Source organism: Trachypithecus francoisi, unplaced genomic scaffold (genome assembly GCF_009764315.1).
Source record: "Trachypithecus francoisi isolate TF-2019V2 unplaced genomic scaffold, Tfra_2.0 Lachesis_group11, whole genome shotgun sequence".
Lineage (NCBI taxonomy): Eukaryota > Metazoa > Chordata > Mammalia > Primates > Cercopithecidae > Trachypithecus > Trachypithecus francoisi.
In genome coordinates, this window is record NW_022681456.1 from 64,115,439 (window position 1) to 64,138,566 (window position 23,128).

Sequence of the window (23,128 nt, forward strand, 5' to 3'; positions counted from 1 at the left end):
CAGTTAGTCAAGCTGGAGTCAGATGGTCTACCACCAGAGTTTATCCTCTAAATAACAGGGTATTTTAAATACAGACCATTCTAATCAAATTACTTATTATTATGAGTCATTTCATCTTGCACAGATATCCTTAGAATCAAGGAGTATCAGATAATGTTTTAGCCCAGTCTTCTTCTTCAGGCTTTCTCTTATTCTATCAGTTTGAACTCAGAAGTCAAACCAGTTTTTAATAAGCTCTTCTCACAGAACTGCACGTACTCTCTCACTCCCTTTCGCAGCATCACAGTACAGCTTATCAGCCCCACGAGAGTGATAGTAGAACCAAGACATGCAGCTGGTAACTGACTCCTAATTCATTTGCCATCCAAACCCAATAAGCCAAGTCCTAAGTTAAACCCATAATATTAGATGCTTAAGCTCTAACATTAGAATGAAACAAAATGAAACCTGCAGTTGATTCCTTCACAGATCTAACATGTCTCTGTTTCCCCTCCTGTAACGTCCCCTATTCAAACACCAGTGTCCTCAGCTAGTTGCCTCCTACCCCTATACCAGATCTCAAAGCCTAAAATTCATGTTATCTACCCCTACTAGGCACACTGACTCAAACCAAACTGCATTAATTTAGTCTGTCTTGAAGATTTACTAGTCTCTTTTCTAGAGCCTTGCCTTCTCTACACACACATACATGTAATGCTTGTTGTCCTTTTTCATTGCAATTTCAGGGTTTTATGCTTCCCCTAAGTCTCTCCAATCTCCCTCTCTCAAAGCAGCATTGCATACCTGGACATTTCCTAGTATGTCTCACCACCATAGCTCAACTGTGTACCAAGTGGGTAACTGGCTGGCTAACCTAGGAAATCAGAGAGGACCTTAGCCTGCTCCTCCTAAGCAGACAGCTATCTCAGACTCTACCATAAGGAAATAAAGAGTTAAGGGCAATTTACAGAAACCTTCACATGTTGACAGGACTGGCCTCAGCTCTGCATACATGCCTTATACATGCTCATACATGAATAATGCGTTCCAAATGGGGCCCATGGCGAAATAAGTTTGAGGAACACTTCATTCCATTTCTCTTCCTTAGTTGCACATTAGCACATCAAAGGCACTAAGAAGTCCTGCAGTAAAAACACTTATGTAATTTAGTTTAAGCCAGTGGGTCACAAGCTAATTTATTGACCATGGAACTTTTTTTCCTCACAGCATCTAATAGGACAAGTTTTTCATAGAGCATTTGTTCCTTTTTCACAAGACCAATAATTCAATGTTTTAATATATTTAAGATCTGAAAATCTGCCTATGAGATTTAAACTAGTTCTCAGAAATTTGAAGCCCAATGGTCTCTTAGATTTTTGACATAAAGGGTTGCCACTGATATCTTTAGAAGACACACATTGTAGGCAACATGGTAGAGGGGAAGTAACATGATTGGTAGTAAACCCAGGTCTGAATTCCACCTCTAGTACCCAGGCAAAAAAACAAAAACAAAAAACCCTACATACCAGTGCTGTTGTGATATGAAACTATGAAATGAAACTAACCTGTATAAAGACCCTGGTATTTAGAAATACTTAAAACTTGGAGTATTTGAACAGGTTGTACAGTTCTAGTGATCATTGAACTAGCCCAATGTCCCTGTGGTCATGAATAGCCGTGTTTCTGCTTGTTCTCACTCAGATTTTATTGCAGTTCCACTTAACTGCATGCATCTGAGCATTTTTTTAATCAAGTAATGACAGGTTATCTGATCATAGGGCTCTCCTTTAATGAACGTGAACTCTGACAATCTTTATGAACTATGGCTCAGATCTACTCTGAGTCACACCATTTGTAGATAATTTTAGATACGTTTCATGTATTTCCCTGAGATTCACATTCCTTTAAAATATCAATTAATCTAAAAGCTTCATGTGGAAGAAAAGGTGTGTTTCTGGAGCCAGGCAGATTTTTATCTCAGCTTTGCCATGTCTTGACCTACGGAGAGTTACTTAACCTCTCTGCACCTTATCCTCTTCATCTGTAAAACATAGATAATATACCTATTTGGAAGAGTTTAGAGAACGAGATGTATTACATCAAATATATAATTAAATAAGTGAATATATGAAGGGCAAAGAATGCCCGATACTTAGTAAATGCTCAACAATAGTAACTTCCTCTTCTACCTCACTTGCAAGCCCCGTCACCTGCCTCAAAGGTAGAGAGTGAAGCCTCCTGGGCAAACCGGTCCTGAATCTCAATAGCAAGGGGGAAGCCTATAGGCAAATATTTCTGGTCTGGTAAGAAAGACCATTATTTTCATGGAGACTAAAATATAAGGCAGATTTCGGACCTCCCAGGTAGCTCAGAACACAATACCCCAAAGTACGGTGCCTTGGCATGCTAAGTACTTTGAAATGAAGGAGACTGGAAGGACCTCAGAAGCAAGGTATCTCTGACCTTCCCCCGTCCTCCTGCCTCTCATGCCCTTTTCTCCCTCAAAGCAAATCACAGAAACCATAATTCTTCTTCTCCAAGATGGTTCATAGATACTAGAACTCCTCCCTGTAAAGCGAGCCATAAAACCCAGAAAAGTCACTGTCTCCCTTCTATCTCATTCCAAAGGGACTCTCATTCCAAAGAGACCCTACCCCACAGCTTGGAAGAAGCAATGCTACACAGAGAAGCTAAGAAAAATCTGAACAGACCCTGCTGGGTTTCCTCCCTCAGTCTATTACCATTAGATCACACCCTTTTGTCCACTTACATTTCTACACAGCTGTTCATTCCTCATTGAACTCAAGCATAAAAATAAAAATAGTTTTGCCTGAGTCTCTGGGTTTCATTTCTGAACGCTCCTGCATCACATAAAACTTTAATTAAGTAAATTGTTTATGTTTTTCTCTTGTTAGCCTGTCTTTTGTTATAGGAGCATTGGTTGTGACCATTACGTTGGACAAGGAATGGTATCATACATTTCCATTCCTATAAAAGACAGCTCTTCAATGAAGACCTTTGTTCACTTTTCCCTCTAAACAGCTAAAGGTCTTTCTATTAGTTATAAAAAGTAGTCTAGATGATTATACAGAACCCAGGTAGAATCAGTGGAACCTTCACTTAAGGAGAAGACACTTAGAGGAGAGAGACTATACAACTTTTGGCAGGTTGCTTCCAGGTCAGAGAAAAGGATATATCCATTGTCTGCAATTCACACAAGTTACTGGGATGTAGTGAGAGGAATGTGAGGGCAGGTACAGGGGCAATTAGTATCTGAGTTCAGCCCATGCAGTGCCTAGAACAGAACAGCCAGTTCAGAGTGTGGGCTCAGACATTTGGCAACCTACTAGCTCTGTGTGTGTGTGTGTATGTAACTTCCTTCAAAAATGTTGAATTCAACTTCTTCCCACAGTTTGTTGCCAAGGAAGTTTCTGTTGGCAGAGAATAATAAGAGCCAGGTACCAGAAGTATATGCATACAGGTTTCTCCATTACTATTGAGGATTCAGGCCTGGTTTCACTCTCTGTCTTAGGAGGGCAGGGGCATTTGCAGGTATGCTGAGGTGGGCTCAATAACAGAATGGAGATGACAGTGACAGTGGAGGGTCAGTGAACTTGGAGTCAAATCAATAGAACTTATCCAATATAAGCAACAGAGAGAAAAAATATTGAAAAAAAAATGAACCGAGCCTCAGTGACCTGTGCAAACTATCAAAGGTCTAACATTTGCATTTTTGGAATTCTAAAAGGGAAAAAGAAAGACATTGGTAAAGAAAAATAAATGTTAAAAAAAGCAATGGCAGGTTGGGCATGGTGGCTCATGCCTGCAATCCCAGCACTTTGGGAGGCCAAGGCAGGCGGATCACCAGGTCAGGAGATCGAAACCATCCTGGCTAACATGGTGAAACCCCGTCTCTACTAAAAATACAAAAAATCAGCCAGGCATGGTGGCAGGTGCCTGTAGTCCCAGCTACTCAGGAGACTGAGGCAGGAGAATGGTGTGAACCCGGGAGGCGGAGCTTGCAGTGAGCCGAGATCGTGCCACTGCACTCCAGCCTGGGCGACAGAGCGAGACTCTGCCTCAAAAAAAAAAAAAATGGCTACAAATTTCCCAGATGTGGTAAAAACTATACACTTACAGATTCAAATTTGATCAAATCCCAAACAGTATAATTTTTTTTTTTGAGACGGAGTCTTGCTCTGCCACCCAGGCTGGAGTGCAGTGGCCGGCTCTCAGCTCACTGCAAGCTCCGCCTCCCGGGTTCACGCCATTCTCCTGTCTCAGCCTCCCGAGTAGCTGGGACTACAGGCGCCCGCCTCGTCGCCCGGCTAATTTTTTTGTATTTTTTAGTAGAGACGGGGTTTCACCGTATTAGCCAGGATGGTCTCGATCTCCTGACCTCGTGATCCGCCCGTCTCGGCCTCCCAAAGTGCTGGGATTACAGGCTTGAGCCACCGCGCCCGGCCCAGTATAATATTTTAAAATGCTCATACCTAGAAACACATAATCAAACTGCTAAATATCAAAGATAAAGAAAATATCTTGCAGATGGAGAAGAACGATATATTACATACAAGGGAACAATGATTCAAATAGCTTTTTATTTTTCATCAGAAACCATGGAGGCTAGAAGGCAGTGGGTCAACATTTTTTAAATGCTGTGGAAGGAAAAAATCCTAATGACCAAGTATTTTATATTCAGCAAAAAAATGTCTTTTAAAAATGAAGTTGAAATTCAGTGGAGGAAAACTAAGAAAATCTATCACCAACAAATCTGCTCTAAATGAAATTCTAAAGGGAGTTCCTAAGGTTGAAGAAGAATGATACCAGAAAGAATTGTGGAACTTTCCAAATGAAGAAGACCAACGGAAATGATAAATGCTTGTGTCAATATAATAGCCTATTTTTTCTCTTCTTAAGTTCCTCAACATATACATGAACGTTGAAACCAAAGATTATAGCATTGTCTCATAGAGTTTTAAATATATATAGATGCAATACACATGATAGCTACAATATAAAAGGGAAAGAGAAAGGGGACTTTTATGGCTATAAGCATTCTACTTTTCATATGAAGTGGTAAAATATATTTAAACTGACTGCAAGAGGTTAGGTATGTAGATTGTTGTCCCTCGAGTTACCTCTGAAAATAAATCCATATAAAGAGTCTAAAAGGCAATCAATATATTAAGATGGAATACTAAAAATCTTCACACAATTTAAAAGAGGGCAGGAAAGGGGGAAAAGAAGTACACAAAGCAGAGGGGATGGACATTTTTAAAAAGAAAAAGATAGACTCAAATCCAAACATATCAATAATTAATTTAAATATAAATTGTCTAAGTTGAAACAGAAATTGTCCAATTAGGGAAAAATACCCAATGATATGCTGAATAAAACAAAACTAATTTAAATTTTATGATATATATAGGTTAAAATTAAAGGATGGCAAAAGATATATAACACAAACACTAACCAAAAGACAGCCGAAACTATTCACAATAGCAAAAACATGGAATCAACCTAAATGTCCATCAATGATAGAATGGATAAAGAAAGTGTGGTAATATACACCATGGAATACTATACAGCCATAAAAGGAATGAGATCATGTCCTTTGCAGGGACACAGATGGAGTTGGAAGTCATTATCCTGAGCAAACTAATGCAGAAATGGAAAACCAAACACCACATGTTCTCACTTATAAGTGGGAGCTGAATTATGAGAAGACATGAACACAAGGGGGAACAACATACACTGGAGCCTGTTGGGGGGCCCAGGTGTGGGGGGAAGATGGAGATCATCAGGAAGAAGAGCTAATGGATGCTGGGCTGAATACCTAGGTGATGGGATGATCCTTGCAGCAAACCACCTAGGCCCATGTGTACCTATGTAACAAGCCTGCTCATCCTACATATGTACCCCTGAACTTAAAATAAAAGTTGAATAAAAGAAAAGAAAAAGAGAGCTGGAGTGGCTGGATTAATATCAGACCAAATAGACTTCAGAATAAGAAAAAGGAGATAAAAAGGAACATCACTCTGCTAAAAGACTACGTTTACCAGAAAGACAAAACGATACTAAATGTGTTCACATTTAATCACATAACTTCAATTCAATACAATTTTGCTTTCGCAAAATCCAATAGAACTGAAGGAGAAGTAGAAACATCCACAATCACACTTGAAGACGTCAACATTTCTGTCATTGTCATAAAGTAATTAGAAAGCAATCAGCAAGGATATAGAGGACCTGAACAAGAATGTCAACCAACTTGACCTAACTGATATTTCTAGAATACTATCCAACAACAGCACAGTGAGTATTCTTTCAAGTGCATATGTAACATTCACCAAGATAGATTATATTCTGGGTCATAAAGCAAACCTTAACAAAATTTGAAATCATACAAAGGATGTTCTCTGTTCATAATGGTATTAAACTAGAAACCAGTCACAGAAAAACATATGGAAAATTTCCAAACATTTGGAAGTTATATAATATACTTCCAGCAACCCATGAGTCAAAGAAAGTCAAATAAAATTTCTCAAAAGAAATTTTGAAAGTATTTTGAACTGGAAAAAAATATATATAGAGACAGTATATCAAAAACTGAGTGAGGCAGCTAAAGCCACATAGAGAGGGAAATATATAGCATTGAATGCTTAAATCAGAAAACAAAGAATAACCTCAAATCACAAACTCCATTTCCACGCTAAAGACCTAGAAAAATAAGAGCAAACTAAACCCAAATTAAGCATAAGGAACAAAATAATAAAGATAAGAGTAGAGGTCAGTGAAATTGAAAACTAACACAATAGAGAAAATCAATGACATCAAAAGCTACTTATTTGAATGAATCAACAAAACTGATAAATGTCCAGATTGATTAAGGATAAAAGAAAAAAGAAACAAACTACCAATATGAAGAACAAAAGAGGGAATATCACTACAGACTCTTCAGAGATTAAAAGGTTACTAAAAAATACTATGAATAACTCTATGGCCATAAATTTAACAACTCAGATAACATTGGTCAATTCCTTGAGAAAAAAGTAAAACAAGCTAACTCACTTAAGTAGAATGAGATACCACAAATAGCCCTGAATCTACTAAATAAATTACATTTATATTTAAGACCCTCCAACAAAGCAAAGGAACAGATTATTTTGCTGATTAATTCCACCAAACATTAAAGCAAGAAATAAAGCCAATTCTACACTACCTCATCCAGAGAATTTAAGTGAGGGAAACATTTCCAAATGAATTTTAAAAGGGTGTAGTTGCTGTGATACCAAACCCAGAAAAAATAAAATATAAAAAAACAAAACTGCAGATCAATATTCTTATAAACATAGGTGCAAAATGCTCAACAAAATTTTACCAAATTGAATCCAGTATTATATCAAAAGGTAACATATCACAATTAAATGAGGTTTATTCCAGGAATACAAGGCAGTTCATTAGTCAAAAACTAAGTGAAGTAATCCATTATATTAACGGATGGGAAGAAAAAAACATATAATCAATAAATACACAAAAAATTGACAAAATTAAACATCCATTTATAATAAAAATTATCAGCAAACTAACAGTGGAAGAGAAGGTCCTTAAGCAAATAAAGGACATGGTTAAAAAAATGTATCACTAACATTACACTTAATGATAAAAACTAAATGCTTCCTCTCCAAGGTCAGGGACAAGGCAAATATGTCTAGTCTCACTACTTCTTTATTCAATACTGTAGCTGGGTCTTACCTAGTTCAGTAAGGTAAGAAAGTGTCAAAAGATATACAGTTTGAAAAGAAAGACATACAACCGTCTCAAGTTGCAGATAACATGACTGTCAACATAGAAAATCCCAAGAAATACATATTTTAAAAAGTTATTAGAACTAATAAATGACTTAAGACTGCAATCCCAATATATGAAAATCAATATTTCCATATACTAATGATGAATAATTGGAACTAAAAATTGAAAACAACATGATGTTCAAAGAAGTACATGAAATATTTAGGAAAATATGTGCAGTATTTTTATGTTGAAAACTATATAACACTGATGAAAGAAATCAAAGAAGCCCTCAATAAATAGAGAGATATACCATGTTCATAGATTGGAAGGCTCTATTTTATTAGAATGTCAAGTCTTCTTGGATAGATCACTAGGTTTGATAAAAATTTAATCAAAATCCCAGAAGAATTGTTTAAATATTGACAAGCTAATTCTAGTATTTATGTGGGAAGTCAAAGAAACTAGAATAGCCAAGACAATATTGAAACAGAAGAAAAATTCAGAGGACTTACACTGTATGATTTTAAGGCTTATGATAAATTGCCTGTGTACAGTAATAAAGATCATGTATAGTAATCAAGATAATGTTGTGTTGGCAAAACGATAGGCACATAGATCAATGTAAAGGAATAAAGAGTCTAGAAATAGACCCACATATATTTTGTCAATTGATTTTTTTACAACTGTGCAAAGGCAATCTAATGAAAGAAAGTTATTCAACAAATGATTCTGGGATAATTGGACATCATACACAAAGAAACTAATATCAATCTATATCTCAAGCCTTATACAAAAAAAAAAAAATTCAAAATGGATCACAGACCTAAGTACAAAACTCTAAAACTTTTAAAAGAAAATCTTTGGGAATTTGGATTAGGTAAAGTCTATATTTCTTAGCTATAAACCATAAGCCATATAACAAAAATTCAATAAATTGGACATCATCAAAATTAAAACTTTTGCTCTGAGAAAAACACTGTTAAGATAATAAAAACATAAGTGACAAACTTGGAGAAAATATTCATGAATAACATACCTAACAAAGTTTTTATATCCAGAATATCTAAAAATTTTTCTAAACTTAAAACAACCCCAATTTTTAAAAATGGACAAAAGATGTGAATTAACGCTTCACCAAAGAAAATGTATAAATGGTGAACTAGTACATGAAATGATGTTCAACATCATTAGTTATTAGAAAAATGCACATCAATACACGATATATCACTACAAACCAATTAGAATGCTACAATAAAAACAATTTTAAACTCATAATACCCAAGAATTGGCAATAAAGAGAAGCAATTGGATATCTCATGCATTGCTACACAAAGTGGTACCACCATTCTACAAAATGTGGATATTTCTACAGTTAAGCTTACACTTACAACATGATATAGCAGTCCTTATCCTAAGTATTTATCATAGAGAAATTTAAACGACTGAGCACACAAAAACCCATACATATTTATAGAAGCATGATTTATAATTGCCAAAACTGGAAATAATTCAAATGTTCTTGAACAGATAAATGGCTAAACAAACTGTTATAACCACTTAAAGATATCTTTCTCTGTAATAAAAAAAGGAATAAAATATTGATCAAAGACATTACGCTAAATGAAAGGAGGCAGACTCAAAGTGTTATACACTGTATGATTTCCTTTATGTCACATTCTGAAATAAATATAAACCATAGGAACAAAAAACAGACCAGCGGTTACCAGGGATCAGGGTAGATGGTGAGTTCAACCACAAATGAACAGCATAGGGAAATTTTTCAGTGTTGTGTGTTATAATAAAGTGGTTATATTACTATGAACTTGTCAAAACTCATAGAAATTTATACAAAAATTTGAACTTTAGTAGATGTAAATTAAAAATAAGAAAGGCTAGAGTGCCTATGTTAACACCAGAAAATAAGAGCAGAAATCAATGAAATAGAAAACAAAAAAATAAGAATTTAACTTTAACCAAAAGCTAGTACTTTGAGAGATTAAGAAAAGTGATAAATTTCATGCCAGATTAACCAAGAAAAAAAAAAAAGACACAAGTTGCTGACATCAAGAACAACAAATGAATCATCACTATAGATCCTACAGACATTAAAAGTATGAGGGAATATGAAGAACTTTATGCTGATGAATTTGACAACTTAGTTGAAATGGACAAATTCATTGAAAGACAGAAATTGCCTAAGCTGATTACTATCAATAGATAACCCAAATAGCTCCACATCTATTAAATATACTGAATTTGTGGGTGGAGGTAAGGAATGAGTGGAATTTCTCACAAAGAAAATTCTGCACTGGTGATATTTGTCAAAGATCCATAGACATAATAATATCAACTCTACCCAAGTTCTTTTGGAAAACAGAAGAGGAGGGAACACTTCTTAGCTCATTTAATCATTTCATAATATTTTAAACATCAACTAGAGAGCAGTGCTCTCATTACTTACAAGGCCCCCAAATCAAAGTCATTGTCCAAGAATTCCTCCAACAGACTTGTGTCCAGGGCTGGGTTCTCCAGAGTACCATTGGCTCCCTGAGCTGCAAAGGCAAATTGAAAATCTTGAGAACCATGAAGATTTCAGTATGGCCAATAGCTAAAAACATTGACAAATCTTTAAGGTCAGGGACTGTGTCTTTCTTACTGTATACACAAGGGTCAATAGCATGGAAGAGGTACAAAGTAAACATTTATTCAACGGGTGGATGGATGGAAGGATGGATGGTAGTTTTGTTGGTTGGCCAAATTATTTCCAGTTAAATTAAGTTCAATATCTTGTTTCACATTTTTTTTAGACCTGCCAACAGGTAACAAAATAGTTCTGTCCTTTTCCTTGGTTTACAAAATGAAAATAAATGTACTAGTTTCTTACTGACTTCTCAGTGCCTTACACCAGGAGGATAATAATGTCCTGTTATGACTGATGTTAATGTTGATTCCTTGGTTAAAGTACTGTCTGCCAGCTTTCCTCACTGTAAAAGCTTTCCTTTTGTAATTTGTGGGGAGATACTTTGATATTCTACATACATACTGTTTCTCATCAAATTTTTACCCCATAGTTTTAGCATCTTTTGATGATCATAAGTATTTTAATACAAAAAATGAAAAACAAACTGAAATATTTTCTGTTTTGGTTTAAGCCTCGGTATTCAGCAAAAATTATTTTTTTCAACTTTGATTTTAGAAATAAAGGGTTCATGTGCAAGTTTATTCCATAGGTATATTGCATGATGCTGAGATTGAAAGTATGGATCCCATCATCCAGGTAGTAAGCATTTACAGTCATTTTTTTCCAGTCCTGAATCTAATCCAGAACAGCATAATGCATTGGGTTATTATGTCATATCAAAGAGTACAGGCTAGTTGTTTATAAAATGTCCCTCAGTTTTAGTTTGCCTATTATCTTATGGTTAAATTCAAATTATATATGTTTGACAAGAATATTACATAAGTAAGGTCCATTCAATGAAATATTACGCAGCCATTTAATAAATTTTACAATGTCTCAAGAGAAAAAAGTGGGTTGCAAAATCTTGTACCCAGTGAATAAAAAACACGTGAGTAAAAAACGGATATTTACCAACAAGATGTACAAAAGTAATATAAATATTGTGTTGCAACAATAAACAGACCAATATTTTGAACATAATAAAGTCCAGAAATAAACCCAAATATATTTATGAGAATTTAACTTGTGATAAATGTATCATTTTATGTCCATGAAAAAAAGCTACGTTCTATACTAGAATCTCATTTCTACACCAAAATGAATTCCTAAATGTACGGAAGATTTAGATAAACCATAATATTACTAGAAGAAAACAGGTACATATTTGTGTATATTTTGGAAGGAGAAGAAGACTCTTAAACCATGATAGGAATACCAAAAAATATACAGAAAAAAAAGGTCTATAAATTTGACTACATAACAATTGAATTTTTCAGAATACATGAAAAGCAAGGTTGAAAGCAAATGCTGCTTCTAAGGTTTTGGACTAATAATCCCAAATCAAAACTTCTTTTTTTTTTTTTTTTTTTTTTTTTTTTTTTTTTTTTTTGAGATGGAGTCTCGCTCTGTCACCCAAGCTGGAGTGCAGTGGCCAGATCTCAGCTCACTGCAAGCTCCGCCTCCCGGGTTCACGCCATTCTCCTGCCTCAGCCTCCCGAGTAGCTGGGACTACAGGCGCCCGCCACCTCGCCCGGCTAGTTTTTTGTATTTTTTAGTAGAGACGGGTTCACCGTGTAGCCAGGATGGTCTCGATCTCCTGACCTTGTGATCCGCCCGCCTCGGCCTCCCAAAGTGCTGGGATTACAGGCTTGAGCCACCGCGCCCGGCCAAAACTTCTTAATGATTGCCTATATCTCACTCACTAGAAAAGGTTCATGAGGGCAAAAATCATAGTTGTCTTATTCGTCACTGTAACCTCATGATACTAAAGCTTTTTTCTTTTCTTTTTTTAAAGAGAGAGGGAGAGAAGTCATTGGAAGAGTGAGGTAAATATTTTCTAGGACTCCTGAGTCAGCTAATGAGGAAGTATATGTGTCTGGATAACAAATGCATAGAAAAGCCACAGAGAGGGAATCCAAAATGTTAACGATGATTATCTTCAGTGATAGTGCTTTGTTTTGTTTTCTTTATACATCTGTTTTATTTTTTAAATGTATTACTTTTGTAATCATCAAGTTATTTAAGAAATTCATCTCAGAGTAAGAATAAAATGATCTTTTTCTTTGAAAAAAACAATATTTGTTGAACGAATGAATGAATATCTTCACTAGCAGGGACTGGATTGATGATCCTTAGTAAAGAGGTGACATAATTGGGGCATACACTCTCTGTTCTGTATGCCCTCCTTCCCCCCATCCTTTCTGCAGTTTCTGAGCAGAAGAATACATTAGCACCCAACAACAAAAGGGCCTTGAAATGTGAGTTTCCTTCAGAGTCCTCTGACTAAGCCTTTGTCTTACCGCAGCAGTTTAAGTGGCACAAGAACCACCCACCCACCAGAGAATTACCAAAGAATTGTAGCTCCTGACTGCCACTAGTTGATAGTCAATAGCCAATATCTAAAAGCCAACATCCAAGGGTTAAGCTAAGGTGAGGAGTTTATTTGTGCTGAATACAGAGGAGAGCCAGTTTTGCTGGAGTCAACTGCTCTCTAAGCTGCCACGGATAAACAAATGCACTCAATCCCATCATTTAGAAGGGTGTCAAGAGCACCGCATGATGCAGGTATTATCTTTGGCAACTCCCAATCGCCATTCTGTGAGGTACACTTTTTTCCGTGCTTTGCTTTGCTAGAGGATTATAGTACTCACATCTGTAGAACCTGAAAAATCTTTTTCGCTTTTCCCAACAGTGGAAAGTGATAAAGTTTTTCTTTCATCTTATTAAAGTCTGAAATAGATGGTATTGAATGATGAAATTGAATGAGGTCTTAATAAATTTTGTGGGTTTTTTCCAGGTACAGTTTAAATACGTAATAGTTCTGCTTTCTATCCCCCATCCCAATGCCCCTCAAGTTTTATGTTGGCTTCATAAAAAGAATTTGCAGGCTTTTCTTCTTTCTCCATATTCTAGAATTATGAAAATTGTGGAGGAGACATCACCAACTCAATTTGTTGACATGAGCTAAGATGAAAATGAGTGGCATATATCCCACATGCCTCCTGGTTTCACAGGAGAGATTCCTGGAGATTTAGATGATCAGAAATGACCTCATAGTGGAGTTAAGTCTTGAGCTGGACTTTGAAGAAAGGCTGGGATGGACAAGACATCTTCATTCTTTCATTGATTCAACCACAATTTACTAAGGACCTACCATGTGCCAAGCATTGCACAAGGTTCTGGGGACATATCTGTGAAAAAGAAGACAGGAACCCCTTAGAGGGCTTGCATTCTAAGGGAGGGAAAGGAGGCGACATTGGGGGTAGGGTAGGACACATATGACATATAAAAAATAACAAATACAAGGTATTTTCAGAGAATGAGGAAAACAAAACAGGCTGGTATAATAGACTGTGATGGAGGGAGCGCTTTTCTATGCGGACTCCTCTCTCAGGAGGGAGCCAGCCATGCAGAGATCAAGGACAGAGAGTGCCAGGTGGAGAAAAATGGCAGTGGCAAGAAACAAATCATCCAATGGGTTAGAGCACGGGAGCACAGGCATAGGACAGGAGGGCAGAGCAATAGGAAGCTTTTGGAGAAAACATACACTTTATGTTTTCGAAGGTCATTCTGGTTGCTTGTGGGAAGATTATAAGGGTACAAGAAGAGAAGGGAGATCAATTTGAATACTTCTGCAGTTATCCAGGGACACCTGGAGTTGGAATTTCTCACTCTGGGCCAAGCAAAAGAATAAGCACTTCGCTTATGTGATCTTATTTAATCTTCCTAACAGCCCTAGGAGGTGGCCATCAATACTACCCCCAGTTTACAGAAAAGGCCAAGTGATTACACAGGTTACCCAGCTTGTCCAAATCACACAGCATGTAAGTGGCACACAGGGAAGCCAACCCAGGCTACTGAGCCTGCTCTCACCACTGCCTTATGCTCCACCGCCTCATGCTCCACCGCCTCTCCAGCAATGCCCGCCAACTGCAAGGAGGACTGACTTGCTTCTACTGCTTCACTGGGCTTTGGGCAAACCTACTGCTAAGAGAAGCAGATGGAGGGAGGAATCTGTTTAGTTTTCCCCTGAAGCCCCTGCTGGTGTCCCATCTGCTTTATATAGCACCCTTCACTCTCCCCTCCACACACCCCACACAATTCCCCAGGTAGAAATAGGAGGTGGCCCATAGATTCTAAAACCTGAGTTCTGTGTCACTTGCTTGATATCACCCACCGGCCCCCACCCACTCCCCCAGGTAGAAATAGGAGATGGGCACAGGTCTAGGACCTGGCTGATGAAGCTTGCCCAAACACCTTAACAAACAAGGAGAGATGATCCCTGCAGTAGCTGGCTTCCTCTTGGACTCCAAAATCCTATCTGTGTTTTCCAAATCCAAAGGAAATTACTCAAAAAGATAAATCCACAGTGTCAGATAAAATTGTTTTCAGGAGGTTTTACACACAGAGAACAACTCTCAAATGGCTCCTAAAATAAATCTCATGCTTTTAAAAATAAACGTTTTGCTCTAAATGTTTTTAACACTTGTTTATAACACCCACGCCTGCCAAGAGGGCACCCGTAAGCATCCTATCCCCCATCAGAGAGGCTCAGTTTGAAATCAGGTTCCACTCTTTACTTCTGTAGCTCGGAGGGGCTGCCACAGTTTTGCCTACAAAGGGAAAAGCTGCCTAGGCCTCCTGGGTGTGTCAGAGAAGCTGTCCCCGTACTGCTTTTGTAAAGCAAAGCTCTTCCTCACCCTAATTCTCTGCCTCCCTTTCCAGGTGCAGCAAGAGTTGTAAGACAGTAAGATGTCCTGTTGCTCTTGGCCTTAGGCAGACAATAAAAATGCACTTGGTTATGAAGATAAGTCCATCAGGGAGTACTACAAACACACCCAAGTTGCATCCACAGGACCTACTAAAAAAATCTACATATGCCAATGGGGCTTCTCCAAGGGCCTAAGCAGGGAAGGCACAGCAAAGACCTTGCTTTCAGGACTCCCTGACTTCTCCATTCGCCACCTGCCAGTCCTATATAAAGATCTTTTCTTATTTCCATCCAACAGCTTTCTTCATCACCTTCCCCAACACTGATAAGGCCCTCTTCTTGATTTATTCTTTCACACTTGGTGCCACACAGTGACGCCCAGAGTATTCAGACAATTGGCAAGATGACAAAATTTGTTCCAACAACTCTAGCTGTTTAAATGATTTTAAAAATAATAATGAGGGTCTCCCAAACGGTTGCTTTCTGGATTTAAACATAAAGATAGTTTCCCTCTGACATGCCAGTGTTCATGAAAAACTGGAGTGGAAATGTTAATAGATATTTCAAAGAAGAAGGAAGAGGAGAGGAAGAAAAGAAGATGGAGGAGATGAAGAGAAATAAAATACTCCCCTTCTCTCATTTGCTTAGAATACTTTGGCCTTGAAAAATCCATTAAATGTAGTACTGGATCTAAAATCTAATGTTGGTGTGTAGAGACACAACCAGTCCAGAGTTAGAGAAGTAAGGATGACATTTTCTTAGAGATATTACCAATCATTAACTGACCAATTGCTTTATTCTTTTACTTACACATTTACTTAGTGTTCACTCTGTGTCCTGAAATAAAATCAGAAACAAGCTCACGGTCCAGTGAGAGGGACAAGAAAATCAGCTATAGCAATGCAAGGTTTTAAGTAATGATAAACATGTGCTTGGATACTATGGGAGTCTTTTAATTAGGCTGGCCTTGGGTGAGCCAAGGACTTCCTATCAGTGACACTTGAGAGGGCTTTTTAAGGTTAAGTAGGGATTCACTAGGTGAAAGATGATAAACATCCTAGGAACACAAAAGGCATGGGCAAATAAATTCAAATAATCAACAGCAGGACTCTGTGGAAACATGCCCATAGTCTGACCACAGCCAGTAGGCAGGTGAAGAAGATGGTAGAGACTGAGAGCCACACCATTCCTGGACCCCACTGCCAGCTGTGTGTGCTTTTATTTCAACCACTATAGCAATTATGTATCGTGCATCTCTTTCTCTCTGCTCAATTCTAAGCCTTTCTAGGGCAAAAATTATTTTTTATTGTACAGATCCTAAGCATCCAGAACAGGACTGAAAACATTATAGCTATTCAATAACTGTTGACCTTGTTAGATGAGTAAATAAAGCTTTGAATTGAATAGATGTAATTATGAATGGTGGAAAGTGTATTATGATAAGAACTTTATCTTGAAAATGATAGCGTCATTGAAAAATTTTAAGCAGGAGAGTGATGTGATTAGGTTTATAATTCTGAAAGATCATTTAGCCTGCAGTTGGGAGACTGGACTGAAGCTGGGCAAGACTAGTTTAAAGAGACTAGTCAAGGACATTGCCAACATTAAACTTCCCATATTGCATTTCTTAACACAGTGGACATGTGATATGGGCCAGGCACAGTGCTAAGGGTTAGGGACCAAACACAAAGGAGCAATAGTAGTTAAGGATTCCGGTTCTATAGTCAGGCTAGGGCTTACATCCTTGCTGAGACTTAGCTGTGTAACCCAGGACAAGTTAACTAGCCTCTCAGTGTCTTTCTTTATGTACTTTCCATATTTTCAAAATGAGGTTAATATAATACAAGCATCTACCTCATAGAGTTGTTGTGGGAATTAAATGAGATAATACATGCAAAGTGCTTAGCATAGGTCCCGGCTCAATAAATGCTACCCCTTGTCATTACCATTAGTTTCTGTGCTCACGAAGTTTATAGACCAGTAAGAAAAATTGACATAAAAACATATCATAGCAAGATAATGTGACAACAGAGATGCACACAGGGCCTTGTGGGGCACTTTAATGACTCAACAGGAGCAAAAAGGTGCCAGGAAAAGCTTCTAAGAGCAGGGGTGAACAAGACTACAACTATCAACAGAAATAGGTCTTAGGGCCTTGCATGCTGTGAAAGTCTGACCTGGTGCGGTGCGGTCAGGAAAGTGGAAGAATGTGCAGCGATGTGCTGGAGCCAGGTTGTACAAGCTTGTGCACATCTCTTCCAACTTCCTATTTAACGTGATGTGAGTAGCTTGAAATCGGCCATAGTGAGATCATTTACACCATGGAAATGAGCAAACGCTACAAATCAGGGCTGCTTCCCAACTTTCCCTTTCCCCAAACCTAGAGAGTTGGTTATTACATATTTACCACATCACTGTATGTGACTAGTATTTGGGAGGATAAGCCATTGAATTTTGTGACTGACTGTAAGAAATCTAGGTGACTCCCAGTCCCTGTCTTGATGGTCATGCTGGTGACCTGAAATAGGAAATATGAGAGAACTGGATGAGGAGCCAGGGAAGGAGCATGAGTTTATCTGCATGGGGCCATGTACTCTTTTGTACTCTTGGAGATAGAAGTGAGCAGCAGGGCACTGCCCCCAGGAAAAACTCCACCTAACAACCTGGAATCCTGGGAATCTCCAGTCTCCTAGTACAGATAGTCTTACATTGACCCAAGAAGAATCTAATCAGTTATTTCAAACAGAAGTAACGTGACCCATTGTTGGAAATAATAACTGAAATAGAAGACTGTCTCTGGCTGGACTTTAACATGACATGAATCACCTGGAATTTATTATGTGCCTGATAATTGAGAGATAACATCAAAATTAACCTTTATTCAACTTGAGTAAATAAATAGTTCAAGCACATTGTGTAACAGGATGGCAACCCCCACATGGGTTTTCTAAAACTGTTACAGATGCAAAAATCTGGCAAAGATTGTTAAAAACTTGGCTGCTGGACTCTAAGAACAGCAGAAAACATCCAGGAACCTACATGTGTCTACCAAGAACTAGCCACGCAAAAGAACTTCATTGCCTTTCCTGTTCAGCTGCCTGACTGGCAGATTAGGAGACTCTCAAAGGAAATGTATATCTTTACTTCAACTAGACACTAAATTAACTTACTCATTCATTCCAAATTCATTGCGTATGTAATGAAGAGCAGTGTGCAAGGTGCCAAGGATACAACAGTGAGCAGCACTAAGGCAGGAGAGGGGAGCACAGGGAAGTCAACAGGCAGGAGCATTGCAGTGGGATGTCAGACCCAAGCAGACATTTAGAAGGAGCTTTTGATACAACTGGGGAGTAGAGAGGAGAGGTCAAAAATGGCTGTATTTGTAGCTAAGATGGAGAAATGTAGAGGAAATTATGCTAGAATCAGGTGAATTTGTACCTGGGAGAATAACTGTCCCCCAGAGAGCTAAACTGAAGAAAATCCTAAAATTCAGCATAAAATTACTTGCTGTCATCCTTCTCAACAATGTTATTTGTAATTCAGAAAAATATAGAGAAGGCAAACTGGACACACATTCAGACAGCCTGAAGGAAGTGGGCAAGGTACAATATAGTAGAAAGCGTCAGACTTTAATCTTGACTGATTACATTCATGACTCACTTTGGCAGGATGAGATTTAGTAGCTTAAGCATACAGGTTTGCATTGGTTTTTCTAATTATGTAAATACAATATGGGGAAATTTGGTTTATGAATGAATAGATGACAAAGACAAGAGTCTTTTAGTTTTGTCATAGGTTTTGAAAAGACAAGGAAACTAATGTAGAGTTATAATAAAATATAGAGTACAGAACTAGGATAGTGCAATTCCTGCTCCTCTATGCACAGGTCAGATCTTGAGGATGTGGGACCCAGGTTCTAAAAGAAATGCTAACAAATAGCAGAGGATCTAGAGGAGACCCAGCAAGGAGCAAAAGAATCACAAGCTAAGCTATTTGAGAGACAATCAATGGAGAAGATTGATAATACTTGGTAAGTTTAGTGAACACTTATTATGTACCAATACTATGCTAAGAATTTTACATTTACTTTCTCATTTAATCCTCAAAACAGTTTTATTCTATGAGATGGGTACTATGATTATCCCTATTTTTCAGAGAAGCTGTCTTAGTGAGCTTAAGTATTGCTCAAGTTGCAATAACACAAGTGTCACTGCAGGGGCTCAGGTGTTTTCTACCATAACACAATGTACGTGTTCCTGAACAACCTTGCTTTCTGCAGAACTGTAAAAAATAGTAGAAGAATGTAGAGTTGAAGAAAAACACTAAAAGTTAATAAAAACAATGACATATCTAATAAAAATTTAAGCCATGCTAAATTATTATTAATATTGCTAAGTACTTCAGTAATATTGGCATTTAACCTTTATTTAGAAATATTAGAAGGGGTTGCAAAGAAGAGTTGCAGTGCTGAATTATGAAGACCAAAGGGAAAGAGAGGGGGAAACTGAGATGATGATAACTAGTTTAAATCAGTTACAATCCATCTGACAGAGCTGGGTCAGAACCTGTTCTTTCCAGGTTCAAGGACTTTCCTCCTCTATCTGAAAAGATTTGGCTTCCGTTTGCAGGAAAGAAGGTGGGTGTGCCTGCTGACGGGTCAGCCATATGTAACTTTAACATGTTATGGATCTACGTTCCTTTAACATTACAGTTACTGAAATGCCACATGAATCCATCCTTCACTGCTTTTTCACAAACTTAGGAATCACTCAGGGTAAAGAATAAATGATTGCTGGTTGGCTCTATGTCTTTAGAGAGCTGCCCTGGTGGCTTTGCACAGCTTCTCGTGAATAATCTAAAAATTTTAACGGAATGCAAACTAAGAAGGGAAAGTGACTAGCTCATTGCATCATGTAACCTCTATCATGGTAAAAGTATTTCAGGGTCTTTACTAGTACATTATCCAGTTCACACTTCTCCTTTTAAATTAGTGATTTGAAATATAAATTAAGCATGATCCTCTGGCCTTTCTGGAATTCTGGGAATCAATTTTTTCAGCAGTTTGAGAAACCATACAGCTAAGCCTTCTCCCAGTCCTACAATGTGAGGATTAAACTTTTATGTTACATCCATTTTTTCTTCAACAACACACATTAATATTAATATATAGAAGAATAAATAAAACTATCAAAAAGAAACAAAATACAATTGACTACATGTTAAGCAAGATTAACTTTAGCCATAGAAGATAAATTTGGGAAAGAGAAGCTGACAATTTCTTTTAAATGACAGGAACATGTCTCATAGAAATAAGTAATCTCATTGAGTTTATAACCAAGTTTTGGAAGAATTATTGTTCTGGTTTGGCCTATTAGAAAGTCTAATTTTGCCTAAGGCCAAAAGAGGAGGAGGAAGATGAAGAAGAAAAACAGAGGGGAGAAGAGGAGGAGGCAGGGGAGCAAGGGACAAAGCCTTTCAAAAGGAAGGACAGCTAAAGAGGAGACACCACCCACAGGCTCTGCAGGTGAGTTGGCTCACCTGGAATGTACAGTGTTAAATATTAAATCAACGTCCCCTGGGCTGACACTGCATGGCACAAGTTCAGCAAGATGTGACAAGAAAACTGCTCACCTATGGCTTTCAGGGGTGCCTGTCCTGCCCCAGCAATGCCTTTCTGTCCTCCCAAGTCAGGCAGAAAAAGAAAGGACAGTCCAATAGAGAACTGTCTGAGGGCCTAGTCTTCAGCCAGTTGCAGGATAAAGAAGGAAATCCAGAAGACTTGGAATCCTGGAAAAAGGATTTGAGTTTTTTATTTATTGACTCAACACATACATTTGAGTAACTGCTATGTACCAGTCCCTAGGTGCTGAGTAAACAGGAATGAAGAAGGCATAGTTCCCTCCTTCCAGGTGTCCATAGGAGACAGACACAGAAAAAAGGCATTCATTACATACTTTGAAAGGTGAAGTGCAAAGTACTGTGGAAACACACTGGGAGCCCCTCGGGGAATGACACGAAAGTCAGAACCTTGAGTGAACCAAGTTAACCAAGTAAACAAGGCAGGGAAGTGTGCTCCAGAAAGAGGGAGCGCCATGTGACCCAGAGGTAAGAAGAGCATGAGACTTGGAAAACTGCAGGTCAGGCAGATCTGGGTTAAATTCTACTTTTACTTAACTTCTCTGGGCCTACTTCCTCACCTGGATAAAGGAGATGGGTTTTACCACCCTTAGAGAGTTGCTTGCAGATGAAACGTGATAATATATATGAATCTACTACTGGTGCATGGCACACAGTAAATGTGCATCCCTTTCCAATTCCTCCCCTGCTCCCTGCCTCCACTCCCCTGGAGACAGGGCTCAGAACAATGAACCGATTGTTGAACTTATGACAGATCAGTTACATCCTAGCAGAAGGTTAGGAAAAGTCCAAAAAGATAGAAACTTTGACTCGGTTCTGAAGAGGTAGTGGGGTTGGGTAGCCAGTGGCCAGTTTGTGAGCAATTATACAATGGCTAGCGGTAAGTGAGAGGAGGATAGAAGGGAGGCGATTTTCCCAAATACGGATTATATTTATTGGCATCTCATTCTAGAATACGGAAGCTAATGAGCCAATACATGTCTTTCCCTGCTCTTTCCCTCTAGGTAGGCGGAGTGGTGTGCAGATAAAAAGAGCGCTGGACTTGGAATGAAAAGACAGGGTCTTGCCTGAAATTTATCAGTCTGATTTTAGACACATCTGTCAATTTGTTAAGGCTCAATTTTTTTTTTATGTGTGAAGGACAAACAAGTTGATGGAAATCCAAGAGTCTGTAAAATCTCAAACTCTATAAGCAAGCATAACACAAATGGCAGAGTGAGAAAGAAACTTTGAAGTTGGGTTAAGAATGAACTGGCAAAATAAACACATGTTAATATTGGTGGCTATCTATAGATTTTTGTTTTTTCTAACGTTTTCACAAAAAGCCAGCAAAGGGGAGGACAGGTCCTGAGCATTGTTTCACAGACCTCACCTCCTCACCACCGGTAAAGGTTATTTCAGATTCTCACACAGAAACCTGCCTCTCTCAGGGGAAGGAAGCAAATTTTTGTTTGTCTTATCCTTATGCAGATAAAAGGAGCTAATGGCAGTTCTTCAAATGCTTCTGAAGGAACAATACTTGAGATGGATGGATAATAGATTTTAAAGTGTCCCTCTTCTGATTGACTGGAATTAGCCTGCTCATGCTAACAGCTAGATCTTACTCTTATATTCACACAGAAAAATCGTTCCAAGGAATATTTACTCTTAGCAGAAGAGCTTTGACTAGCGTTATCTTGTGGAATTATAATCATCTGTGTCATTTCTGCCTCTTCCTGCACATAGGACTGATGTGGGAGTGCTGGGTAGAGCAGGGTGTGTTCCCTAGTTAGGGCTCCACCTCCATGGACCTAGGTGAGGACAGGCATTTCTGTTGCATTTCCCAAGACCAGCCTGGCCTGCCACGTCCCCCATCGTGTGCCTATAAAAACCCGAGACCCTAGCAAGGCAGACACAGAAGCAGCTGGAGGGCAAGAGGAGCACATTGGTGGAGGAACACACAGGCGTCTGGATGTCAAGAGGAATGGACCCACACTGGCATGCCAGCTAGCCACTGACCAGCAGAAGCACACGGAATTTGGCCAGGGCAGTCCGGGCCACTGAGTGGGAAAACCGTCTCCCTTCTGGTTCCCCCATCGGCTGAGAGCTACTTCCACTCAATAAAACCTTGCACTCATTCTCCAAGCCCACATAATGATCCGATTCTTTCAGTACACTAAGGCAAGAACCTGGGATACAGAAAGCCCTCTGTCCTTGTGACAAGGCAGAGGTTCTAGTTGAGTTGGTTAACACACGCCTACAGACGGCAAAACTAAAAGAGCACACGGTAACACACATCCAGTGGGGCTTTAGGAGCTGTAAGCATTCACCTCTAGACACTGCCG

At 38.5% G+C, this 23,128-nt stretch overlaps 1 protein-coding gene across 2 annotated transcripts in view; it reads right to left on the reverse strand.

Annotated features, from left to right (window-relative positions):
• MYRFL (myelin regulatory factor like) overlaps positions 1-23,128 on the reverse strand; it is a 123,933-nt gene that overhangs the window by 90,245 nt on the left and 10,560 nt on the right. For both annotated transcript variants that reach the window (XM_033221282.1, XM_033221281.1), the window contains exon 2: positions 10,238-10,328. In XM_033221282.1, the coding sequence (XP_033077173.1) occupies positions 10,238-10,328 (91 nt within the window). The remainder of the gene's footprint in view (positions 1-10,237; positions 10,329-23,128) is intronic.